This window comes from Harpia harpyja, chromosome Z (assembly GCF_026419915.1).
Source record: "Harpia harpyja isolate bHarHar1 chromosome Z, bHarHar1 primary haplotype, whole genome shotgun sequence".
Lineage (NCBI taxonomy): Eukaryota > Metazoa > Chordata > Aves > Accipitriformes > Accipitridae > Harpia > Harpia harpyja.
In genome coordinates this window covers 46,215,630-46,228,193 of record NC_068969.1, presented here as the reverse complement: position 1 = coordinate 46,228,193, position 12,564 = coordinate 46,215,630, and the positions used below count along the sequence as shown (strand labels likewise).

The 12,564-nt window shown below is 38.3% G+C and overlaps 1 protein-coding gene across 11 annotated transcripts in view; it reads right to left on the bottom strand.

Moving 5' to 3' along the window:
• DMXL1 (Dmx like 1) overlaps positions 1–12,564 on the bottom strand; it is an 88,800-nt gene that overhangs the window by 24,882 nt on the left and 51,354 nt on the right. For 10 of the 11 annotated variants that reach the window (XM_052778829.1, XM_052778830.1, XM_052778831.1 and 7 more), the window contains 3 exons: positions 11,981–12,057; positions 11,668–11,795; positions 9,631–9,879 (listed from right to left, as the gene is read on the bottom strand). In XM_052778829.1, coding sequence (XP_052634789.1) covers positions 9,631–9,879; positions 11,668–11,795; positions 11,981–12,057 — 454 coding nt within the window. Of the gene's footprint in view, positions 1–8,547; positions 9,253–9,630; positions 9,880–11,667; positions 11,796–11,980; positions 12,058–12,564 lie in introns of those variants that run through there. The other variant, XM_052778839.1, reaches the window with a different exon arrangement.

The following is a 12,564-nucleotide window of genomic DNA, read 5'->3' as shown; positions in this document are numbered from 1 at the left end:
TTAATAATGCTGGGGATGGCACAAAAAGACCCAGCACCCCTGTGTATGCCTGGAGTGAACTACTATGAAGAAGTATTTCCTATACCCTTATTTTTTTAGTTTACTTATTTTATCCATAGGAAACTTTTGAATCTTGATAGATGCTTGAAAGACTATTTCCTTCAAAACTCTTATGGGTACTCCAATCACTTGAAAACAGAAGGTCTAACACTCTGGACAAAAGAAAAACAGCACTCATTTAAGAACAGTTATATTCCACATGTAAGACTTACATGCTCATAACACAAACTTAGCCAACTGTAAACCCTGAGGGAGGTAAGACGCAAGTTGATTTTTTTTAAAAAACCTTTTGGGTTTTGTATACCTCACAACTATGATCCATGCCGCCCCCCACACCCTCCACCCCAATGGGCAAATTCTCTGTATTCACAGTGGCTGATGGAATTTTTTCATAATTTCCAGTCATTTTTGGACCAGAAAAAAATTGTTTTTCCAAGGATTTTCAGAAACATTTCTGACCACGTATGAAAATGACCATTACTACTACAAGCAGGTGAACTAAAAAATAATTTATATATAGAATCTAAAAAAAGCTGAAGACAACACCTCATCTTTCATCTTGAAACTGGGATATTTTAACAGTCTGTGTTGCACTATTATACTGTATTGTAACTACTTTTTTTCCTGTTAGGGTTATTATTTGAAATCCACTTACCTGTACTGAAGTTGCAAATAATAGCTGCAGTACAATGCATTTTCATTTCATTACTTAAAGCTCATCAGCTAGGAAGAGCATGCACATGCGCATAACTGTATGAATTTTTAGCAATTGCTTAAAAAAAAAATAGAAATTCACTAGGCATGAAATAAGGAGCAAGTGTTGTGTAATACAGAAATAAGCAAGTATATGCTTGCAGCTTGTTTTTCTAAGCAGAATTCAAAAAGCAAATACTTTTTTTTTTCTCGTTCTGCTGTATCATTCTTTGTATTTTTAAGAGTACTGCAAGCTAGCCATTACAAAAAAAAAAAATCAATATTTAAGGCAAAGTACAACCATCTAAGTGGTTTGAAATACATACTACTAATGCCAATTTCTTTTTTTTTTTTTCATTCTCAAAATCTTTAAATAAATTAATAAATTCATTAAAAATCCAACTTTGTCATTTGGAATTTCAGATCAGCAATTATATTCACTTTCAGATTTCTCATTTATTTCTAGTTAAAAACTCCTCCACATGTTTTTTGCATTCAAAACTTTTATAAGTAAAATGGGACCAAAGATAAGACAAATATAAAATTTAAGTTATTTTCCAAGAATATTGCAATATTTCAGACAAGGAAAATGCTTCTACTTCTCCCAAGATCTGACACGTGCAATGATTTTTCAAAGACCTGTTGCCCACATCACCTCTCTTTCACCTTCCCAGGAAGAGCTAAAAGGTAGATCTCTTTCAATTTCCCCAAAAAACTAAAATGCATGTCAGAGTTACTGATTTTTATTGAAGACAGTGTGCAGGCATGAAGCATCAACACCCCAACATCCCATGAAAGATGCAAGTCTTCATTAAGCAAGGTAAAATTATGAAAACCTCCTCTTACAAAAGCATCACCCTTGAGTGCAGGCATCAACAAATATCAGTACTGCTGAAGCCCAGAACAGAGTGGAATGACAGAGACATGACAAAGAAATAGTGATTTTAAATCACACCTTGAATCATTTTAGTAAGTGTAAAGCCCTGCACAGATTTCTGTAATTCTTTGGGAAGCTATGAAAGCCTACTAGAACAGTAGCTTGGTGAAAGTCTACAGCGCTGGACATTTCGACTTCAAACTGAAGAAGTATTTGCATTTTGCAAGGTTACAAATCCTGAAGTTTTCAACATGATATTCTGCTTACTCACGGGCCATGGCTCATGTGGCCAAGGTGATGAATTTAATGAATTAGCACTCAACAGTAGCAACTGCAATTAAGTCCCATAAGCTGCAGTTTGATTACTCTATGTACACAAGACTATGAATTCTTTGTTGTATTTATGCACCATTTAATGAGTAGCGATTCACTGAAAAGCTCAAGGCAAGTACATATTAAACTTTCAGATGTTTCTGAAGACATTATATACCTTGTAAGCATTTCAATAAGCAGTGAATGGAAACCTCTCAAAAAATTATAGAAGCACAACTAAATACTTGGTGGCATACACAAACTTTGTTGACATTTCCTCTTCTGACCATCTAAGGCTTCTTCTACTGAGCCAAAGTAACTCCATCATTCACAGTGCAAACACTTCAAGTCAAACTTCTAATCTGTTTTAATGAGTGACTTAACCAAGAATAAGACAGTAAGAGTGAGAAGACAAAGTCTTTAATATAGAATAGAAAGGCCACACAAGTAATGAAGTACTCAGTACTCCAAAGTACTGTAAGAAACCAAGCCGAATATTGCAGTCTCTAATTCTGAGCTGGAATTCAAGGCAATTATTCTCACATTGATGTCAAAGTTTCCATTACTAACAGTACCACAGGGAATTCTGCATTAAAAAGGAGCAGTTTGGCATGGCTGTTGTAGGTCCTTACACAAGGTGAAAAGCTTTAAAACTTGAGGAATCTGTATCCTTTCATACATTCTGAGATTAAGCTGTTCCTGGAGATATCTAAATATGAAGACTTTTCACTGTTGTTTCAGATTACTGGTGAAACTGAGTAGCAGAAAGCTTCTAAAGCAAGAAGCAGAAAGCTTCTAAGGCAAGAAGCAGAAAGCTTCTAGTCTGAGGCACTACTAATGCAAGTTCCTTTTTTGTTGTTTTGTTTTAGATTCCGGATGAAACCTACCTCGCAGTAGGTACAGCAAGCAGATAAAAGCAAGAGTTCTAAGGGCTTAGTTTTTCTTTACAATTGCCTAAGCAAAACTTGGCCAAACACTAAATTCATCTTCTGCTTAGATGCTACACGATTCTGATGACAAGGTGGAGTGCTTATGGGTGAGGGTGAGAGGGAAAGCCAATAAGACAGATATTGTGCTGGGAGTCTGTTATAGACCGCCTGACCAGGTTGAAGAGACAGATGAATCGTTCTACAAGCGGCTGGCAGTAGTCTCAGAATCGTGTGCCCTTGTCCTTGTGGGGGACTTCAACTTTCCAGACATCTGCTGGAAATACAACACAGCAGTGAGTAAACAATCTAGGAGGTTCCTGGAGTGTGTGGAAGATAACTTCCTGACACAGCTGGTGGGTGAGCCAACCAGGGGAGGAGCCTTGCTAGACCTGTTGTTTACGAACAGGGAAGGACTGGTGGGAGGTGTGATGGTTGGAGGCCGTCTTGGGCTTAGTGACCATGAAATGGTAGAATTTTCAATTCTTGGTGATGCAAAGAAGGTGGTCAGCAAAACCACCACTATGGACTTCCGGAGGGCTAACTTTGGCCTCTTCAACGCACTGGTTGAGAGAGTCCCTTGGGAGACGGTCCTGAAGGGCAAAGGGGTCCAGGAGGGATGGACATTCTTTAAAAAGGAAATCTTAATGGCTCAGGACCAGGCTATTCCCATGTGCCGCAAGTCAAACCGCCGAGGAAAACGACCGGCCTGGCTGAATGGGGAGCTTTTGCTAGGACTTAAGAAAAAAAGGAGAGTTTATCATCTCTGGAGGAAAGGGCGGGCAACTTGGGAGGAGTACAGGGATCTTGTTAGATCATACAGAGAGAAAATTAGAAAGGCGAAAGCTCAGCTAGAACTAAATCTGGCCACTATCGTAAGGGACAAAAAAAAATGTTTTTACAAATATGTTAACAGTAAAAAGAATCCCAAGGAGAATATGTATCCTTTAATGGATACAGAAGGGAACGTAGCAACCAGTGATGAGGAAAAGGCCGAGGTACTTAATGCCTTCTTTGCCTCAGTCTTTAATAGTGAGTCCAATCATCCTCAGGGTACTCCACCTCATGAGCTGGAAGGTAAGGATGAAGAGCATAACATACCCCCCTTAATCCAAGAGGAATTAGTTAGGGACCTGTTACGCCATCTGGACACTCACAAATCTATGGGACCTGATGGGATCCATCCAAGACTACTGAGGGAACTGGCAGAGGTCCTTGCCAAGCCACTCTCTATCATCTATCAGCGTTCCTGGTCAACAGGGGAGGTCCCAGAGGACTGGAGGCTTGCCAGTATGACGCCCATTAACAAGAAGGGTCGGAGGGAGGATCTGGGGAACTACAGGCCTGTCAGCCTGACCTCGGTACCGGGAAAGATTATGGAACGGTTTGTCTTGAGAGCACTCACACAGCAGCTCCAGGATGAGAGGGGGATCAGGCCCAGTCAGCATGGGTTTACGAAAGGCAGGTCCTGCTTGACCAACCTGATCTCCTTCTATGACCAGGTGACCCGCCTAGTGGATGAGAGAAACGCTGTCGATGTTATTTTCCTAGACTTCAGCAAGGCCTTTGACACTGTCTCTCATGGCATACTCCTTGAGAAGCTGGCGTCTTGTGGCCTGGATAAGTGCGCTATTCACTGGGTGAAAAACTGGCTGGATGGCCAAGCCCAGAGGGTAGTGGTGAATGGGGTGAAATCCAGTTGGCGGCGGGTCACGAGTGGTGTTCCCCAGGGCTCGGTGTTGGGCCCTGTTCTGTTTAATATCTTTATTAATGATTTGGATGAGGGGATTGAGTGTACCCTCAGCAAGTTTGCAGACAACACCAAGTTGGGAGGCAGGGTCAATCTGCTTGAGGGTAGGGAGGCTCTACAAAGAGATCTGGACAGGCTGGATCGATGGGCTGAGGCCAATTGTATGAAGTTTAACACGGCCAAGTGCCAGGTCCTGCACTTCAGTCACGGCAACCCCATGCAGCGCTACAGGCTTGGGGAAGAGTGGCTGGAAAGCTGCCCAGCAGAGAAAGACCTGGGCATGCTGGTTGACAGCTGGCTGAATATGAGCCAGCAGTGTGCCCAGGTGGCCAAGAAGGCCAATCGCATCCTAGCCTGTATCAGGAACAGTGTGGCCAGCAGGAACAGGGAGGTGGTTGTTCCCCTGTACTCAGCACTGGTGAGGCCGCACCTCGAGTACTGTGTTCAGTTTTGGGCCCCTCACTACAGGAAAGACATTGAGCTGCTGGAGCGTGTCCAGAGAAGGGCAACCAAGTTGGTGAGGGGCCTGGAGCACAAGTCTTATGAGGAGCGGCTGAGGGAACTGGGGTTGTTCAGTCTAGAAAAGAGGAGGCTGAGGGGAGACCTTATCACTCTCTACGACTACCTGAAAGGGGGTTGTAGTGAGGTGGGTGTTGGTCTCTTCTGTCAGGTGTCTGGAGATAGGACAAGAGGAAATGGCCTCAGGTTGCGGCAAGGGAGATTTAGGTTAGATATTAGGAAAAATTTTTTTACTGAGAGGGTTGTCAAACATTGGAATGGGCTGCCCAGGGAAGTGGTTGAGTCACCATCCCTGGAGGTATTCAAAAAGCGAGTGGACAGGGTACTCCAGGGCATGGTTTAGGGGGCATGGTTAATGGTTGGACTTGATGATCTTGAAGGTCTTTTCCAACCGAAATGATTCTATGATTCTATGCTCTGTTACTCTAAATCAAACATTCATAAAATCTGTAATTGCAGTATGATTTCTAGGAGGTCATGAATAACGCTTTGTGGAGAGCAAGTGAAAACTACAAATTAATTCAGAGGATCTAACAAGAGAAATACATGCATAAGACTGACAGCAGGACTGCACATCCTATGGATAAATTTTATGTGCACATCCTCACTATGAAAGCATCTGTTTCTCAAAACCCCTGGCATGTTAAGCAAAACTCATCACAGTAAGAGCTGACAGTTTAACATTTCCCCCTAGCAAAGTACTCTGAAATAATATTTGTGTTAAAACTTTTTTAATTGCTCAGAAAGGTAGGAAAATCAGCAGAGAAAAACAACTCATCTTTATAGTCAAGTATCATCAGATTTCTGATCTTCTGCATCTGAAACTCAAAATGACAACTTTAAGTCTATAAAGTATACTTGTAAAATACTCAAGCTTAGGAAGTAGTTTTGCATTTAATTTACTCTTGTAGCATGGAATAATTGAATATATGAAATGAAATTATGGATTTCTAACTGTTAAAGCAAAATTCAAACCTTTCTTTAAGAACCCTCTGGATTATAGAGAACTTACCATCTCTATATAGACTTGAGTTGCGAAACAGTTTTCTGAGGCAGTTTTGAAGAGAACCTATATGGTAAATATGATTCTGAAAGATCTACTATAATCAACAATAGGGTTATTTTTCAGATGCTAATTGCCTCTTTGAAAACAAAACATACCCACAATTTTAAGACATAATATAAATTCTCAAATGCTAACCTAATTTATCAAATCATTTGCTGCAACTGCAAAAACAAGAAACATGGATGGAAAGTGTAACATGTCAGGCAGCTCTAAAAAGCATTCAGACTCCTATGCTTTGTCTGATCTTTACTGTGAAAGAGGCAATAAAACAATAGTTTTTCATACAAACTAATTCCTAACAGAGGTCAGGATTTTACAAGACTACCAGGAACTATTTTTTGGTTCCTATTTTTTAGTTTGTGTCTAAAAAAAATCATATTTTTTTAAGAGAAATTTTATATCCAAAAATATTATATGCTCAAGTCAACTAAAGCAAAGAGCAGAAAGGGAAATCATATAACTTTATTGGCCAGCACCGCACATAGCGCTATAATCTCTTAAACCAAGTTTGAAACTTGGAGGTCAACATCCACATTCAAAGTGCTAAAGGATTGGAAGGACAAGGAGGAGAAGACATGCAGGACATATAGTGTTACTGTATTAGAATTTGTAGTGTTAAGAATTTTTGGCTTTTGATCTCTATTAGGGAGTGAAAACATTCACAAAAGTCTAAAAATAAACTTAGGAGAAAAGAGTGTAAGTTATGCATAACAAAATAGGAAGTTATATAAATCTAAATCACATTATGGAAGAATGTGTCATAGTTGACTAGAACAAGCATTTCAGTCACTTCCAAGTGTTCATTTCTAAGTGTCAGAAGAAAAAGTAAGAGATAACAGTAAAGGCACAAAAATACAGCTGATTTTAATCTGAATCCTCTGCCTCACTGAGGTTCTATTTTTTTTCCTTTCTTCCTGTTTTTTTTTTTTTTTTAATTTACAGTGACAGAGAGAGATGTTTCTCCAAAATTCTTTCCCCCAAATTTGCTCTAGATATACATGCATTAAAAACAAATAATAGACCTACAGAATCCTAGAATTACATAGGTTGGAAAAGACCTGGTCCGATCCCTTGCTCAGAACAGGGCTGACCTAGGTGATGGCCTAGTTTGTTCAAGTTCTGAATAACTCCAAAGATGGAGACTCCGCGACCCCTCTAGACCCCTTTTCCAGGGTTTGATTATCCCTACATATTAGTATTTAAAAAGGTCCCTTCTTCCCCTAAATTTTCAGTTTCAGCTTCTTGATTCTTCCAGCCACAGTTTTACTAATTCTGTGATCAGCCAGCCAGCATTCATTTTTAAGAAAAACATAGAGACAGGCATTTAGTATACATCTCAGAATACATTTCTAAGTAAAACCAATTATCTTATCACTTTAAAACAGTAGTAGTGTAGCCATGTAGCTGAGTTAATGCCTAGGCTGTGGTGATACTGCTTAATTTAGGGTTAAACATGATGCACTGTCCTTTTAGAAGGACCATTACTCAATAGCTTCCCTATGCAGGCCTGGTTACTTTGTATCATAACTTATTAACAACTATGCCCTTAGAGGAGAACTAAAAAGGTGATAAAAAGGAAACATCCTGCTCCAGAAGGCCTGAAAGCTAGATGATTGCCAAAGCAGCATGAACTAGGGAAACATGGGACCATCAGGAACACCGACTCAATTCAAGACTGAAAAGACTTGCCCTCCCACACCTGCAAGGAGCACGCTTGCTAATTTACATAGCAAGCAAGGCTAATTTAAATATAACTAACCAATAGTAGATGAGATGGTGACTACTAACCAATGAACATGATTAGTAAAAACCCACCTAAATTTATGTAACAGAATAAATATGTTGTAGTTCTTTGGTGTGGTGTGCTAGCTTTGTGGAATTATCACCTAGCAAACATCTTTGCGCAAACATAAAATAAATAAATATCTCGGCTCTGTGTGTAAGATGGGCTTATTGCACACCAGGTATTGAACCCTGCTTGCGGGACAACAGTAGCAGCAGCATTAAGACACCTCAAGTACAGTTACCAACACCTAGAAAACATAGAATTGCCAACAAAAGTCAGTTCTGCCTTCCAACTATTCTGATATGGCAAATTTACCTTAACAAAATGATCATGAGAAATATTTATTCAATACCACAGAGAAAATGTCTGACAAAGTCTGTATTTAAACAGACTACATTTTCGGTTTTCCTTAAATGCAAGGTAAGACATGTAACACACATCTAATAACAATAATTACAATATAATAATAAAAATTATATAATAACTGAAGTTATATATTTTTTATATATATATTCAGATGTGACGTACAAGGTCACCATAGTCTAAGTAAATTTATCTTTACAAAACCTTCCTTTTAAAAAATTAGAAAATCTGTATGATTTTTGTTCTTGGTTTTATAGAAGTCCAACTAAATTACAAAGGACAAATCTGTACCAAAAAGAAAAGCATTACAGAATTCATTCTGGACCTCGGGATAATTTATAATCACCTGAATTTAAAACTTGAAGGTTGTTTACTTTCCTAAAGGGTTCTCAGACTATCAAAACTGAACATCAACAAGACACTTTTTCTTTGTAATGTCTAGAATGAACTCTTAGAAATCCACATGCATAATAATGCTTATATTCAAAAAGCAAAACAAGCAGCTCTCCAACAAAGATATGAAACACTTCTGATTCTTTCAAACCATGGTCAAAGTCATATTATATTTAATATTGATTTCAAATGAAGTGTAGTAAGAATACAATAGCACTGCCAATTTTCTTTTTTAGAAAGGCCCAATTCAACTGCTGCTTTAATTACAAAACTTTGCTTTAAATTTTGATGTCATGGCTTGCAAGCAGAAGTTTTTCTGTCTTTCTACATAGGCAAAAAAATCACACATAGCAAACTGCATGTAGAGTCCTAGTACTAAAGCTAGTATCTTGCCTGAAGATTTGGCAGGACTATGAGTACTGAAGGCAGTACGGGATTTGGAAAACCCCACGCATTCCATGGAGAACACTACTACCTGATGTGGGCTAGGCATTGGGAAGTGCCTACCTGCCAAAGAGAGAAAACATACTGTATTTGTAAAATGGGAATATATTCCTGTTATGAGATAACTAGAAAGCTTTAAAATTAACATTAAAAACTAGGCTGTAATAGTATAAAAATTTTCTCTTTAAGATGAACTTAACCCCCTCACATTACAGCAATTGTGCTACTTGGAAACCTTATTTCAATAACATTCGCTTCTCTCTTCTACACAATATCTATGCCAATAACTTTAGATCCTTGTTTTTCTTTGCAGATCTAAAAACATATTGAATTCTTACTGAACATGAGGTGTTTAAAGCAATCACTCTGAAGCTTTCAGGAGTCACATCATTTTTGTAAAAAAACCCAGAAGACAAATACAAATAAAACAATAGAACTAACCAGTTTTTGTCTTTAATTGCAGTTGTCCTCTGCTGGGCATATGAGCTCCTCCTCCAAAGACAGCAGACCACATTTTGTTGTTAAGTGGATGAGCCATAATTCTATACAGTTCATTGCTAGAATGTGTTGCTAGGCCATGGATGAACAGACTCAGATAGACTGCAGTTAGAATTTCACAAAGTAAAATTGTGAGACCTGGCTGCGCTTCTTCACCAGCAGAATCCAAGAGACGTATTAGAGCTGTTATACCTGTTTATAAGAAAGAAAAAAAAAAAAGAAAAAGCACATATGTGTGTGTGAACATACTTTGGATTATCATGGGTATTTTGACTGGCAACCGACATTACTTAGTACCTTCTAGTGTGGAAAAATTATAAATCTTAGAGGAAATGGAAAACTCCAGGAGAAAGTGGTATGCTATTTATTTTTAACAGTTTATTATGGCTTTTCAGCTTCATGTTTTGGACAACAAGTTACAAAGAAACACATAGAAACTTTTCAAGAATAAGGGGGGGGGGAAATCACAAAAAAGCACTCAAATTTGGGGCTATATCTTAAATAAAAGAGTGGCAGCTTTAATTCAACTCCCTGGTAGTGAAACCCTACAATACAACATTTAATTACACTACTAACATGAATCTTTCTTCACCCCATGTCTCAAGCTCTCTCTTTTCTGGCTCCTCAATTCTTTCAGCAAAGGGTTAGCTCTTTATTCTCTACCTTTAATCCAGTGCCTCACAGTATATTCAACACATAGCATCCAAATCTTGTACGTAAAATAAAAATACTAATGTGCTCATTGACTTTCTCGTGGTGCTTGTTTCACCAGTTTACACTGTAAGTTGAAATGCTATGTTCTCACTTTACAGTGGTAAAACCAACCAAAAATCACAGGCATCAACTTGAACTATGCATTGTCTGACAAGTGTTCTTTCACTGAAGTATTAAATATCTTGTAGTGTTTTTATGCACCCACAAAAAGTTGTGGAATTTCAGATGTGGCTCCAACTGTGTCACTTTGCACACATAAGCGAAAATACAAATAGCAGTGGCCAAAGAATTCTGCTTTGTGTCATACACTCCCATTTGCACATAAAGCATATAAAACTATTAAAAAAATAGAGAAATCAGTTCAAGGTGATGTTATTACCTATAAGCACAACTGCTAATAATCCCTTGTCTCATTCATCAGAAATTTAAATCTCTAACTAATGAAATAAGGAGAAAACAGATGACAATCCAATTTTTCTCTAAAATCTGTAGGTTCAGTGACAAAATGTTTTGCAGAAAAGAAAAAACAGTATAGCACCAAACACAAAGACTGCTTAAGGTTCTCCAAAAGATTTAATGTGAGATTTTTTTATTGAAAAAACAAATCCCATAATATGAAAGCATATTTCTTGGTTACACTTACATTAGAGTTAGTCCTGTAAACTGAAGCTCATAGACATATACTACATAGCTTACACTCCCCTCTAATGTGACCAGCGTAGCTTCATTAGCACAGATCCCAGCACAGAATTACCTGAAGTCCTACGTGGCTTTTAGAGCTACAGAGAACCTCTTCTTATTATACTTATAAACTTCTTATTGCCAGTAGTTTCAAGTTAGTTCAAAAGTTGCACATAAGTTACAATCAGAAATTCTGAGATGGAGCACAAACTAAGATAGCCTTTCAAGTCCTTTTCAAGAGTAAGGGAGTAATGGTGAGACTGATCTGTTGCCTGCAGGGGGAGCAAGTAGAGCACAGGACCACACTTCACCCTACTTTCTGTTTACTTGCCCTTTACTAGAGCCCCCACTAACATTTTTTAGCAAGAGAAAGCAATATAAATCAACTTAAGTTAGTGAATAACCAGAATTACTAGCTTAGAGCCTTCGAAAAATGAAAATAAAATTTTATTGTAAGAACTTATTTTTACCACACAGATGTTACAAATACTACTAGAAAGTCCAGAGCATAGCTACATGCTCTTACAGTGGATCCAGACAATTAAGTTTTCCTTAAGAGGAAAAAAACAAATCAACTCTAGATACCTGGCCACTGAGCAGGTGATGTATTGGGAGTCACTGTTTCTTCTAAGCTTGCTGTTCTTAGAGAATGGCGCTGAGTTAATAGCACTGTCTGATACACTGTTCCAGTGAACTGATTTGCTTGAAATGAGCTGTGAAACAGAAAAGTGGGATGTCGTATTTATAAAAAAAAGTTATGTTTAAAACTATTCAAGTGATAGACCTTTCCAGATGTAGGCAGGTGTGAGCACTGCCTTCCGTGCACTATCTATTAGACCATCACTACAGTGAGACAGTGCTGACCATTCTCTAAAAAGTACTTTTCATAGACCTTTACCTGTAGCTGTGGCCATCACAAAGACATTGGTAGATGCAAGCAGAGAGTGACGCTGCTAAGGTATGCATTACATATATCTGTAAGACAAAGTTTTATAGAACATATTACACTCAAGATTAACAGTGGTTAGTATCACAGCCTTTCATGCATACAGATTTGTAACAGTGGAACAAGCACTGAATATGGAAGGTGTAAGCACTTATGGCAAAAATCACTTAAAAAGCCACCTTCTCTTGAGAATTCCTTTCAGATAAATCAATTCATTTTGCAATGAAAGGGATCGGGAAGCACTTGCTCACCCCACCAAGCCATAACCACAGATCAGCTCTAGCTGCAATGTTTTCAGTTAAGAAACAGCAACATATTAAACCTCTATACAGCAGTTGTGATTATACCCTAAGAGTAGCAATATGCTGGCTCAGAATACAAAAGCTTTGCTTCAGAATGAAAGTTCTAATGCAGCTTAGTTTTTGATCAATTCTTGTGCAGCTCTCAGACACACACTCAGTATCACACTGATCACTATTTTTACCATAGCTGATACTTTTCTTAATGTATCACAAAACACACTTACATCAAGAGCT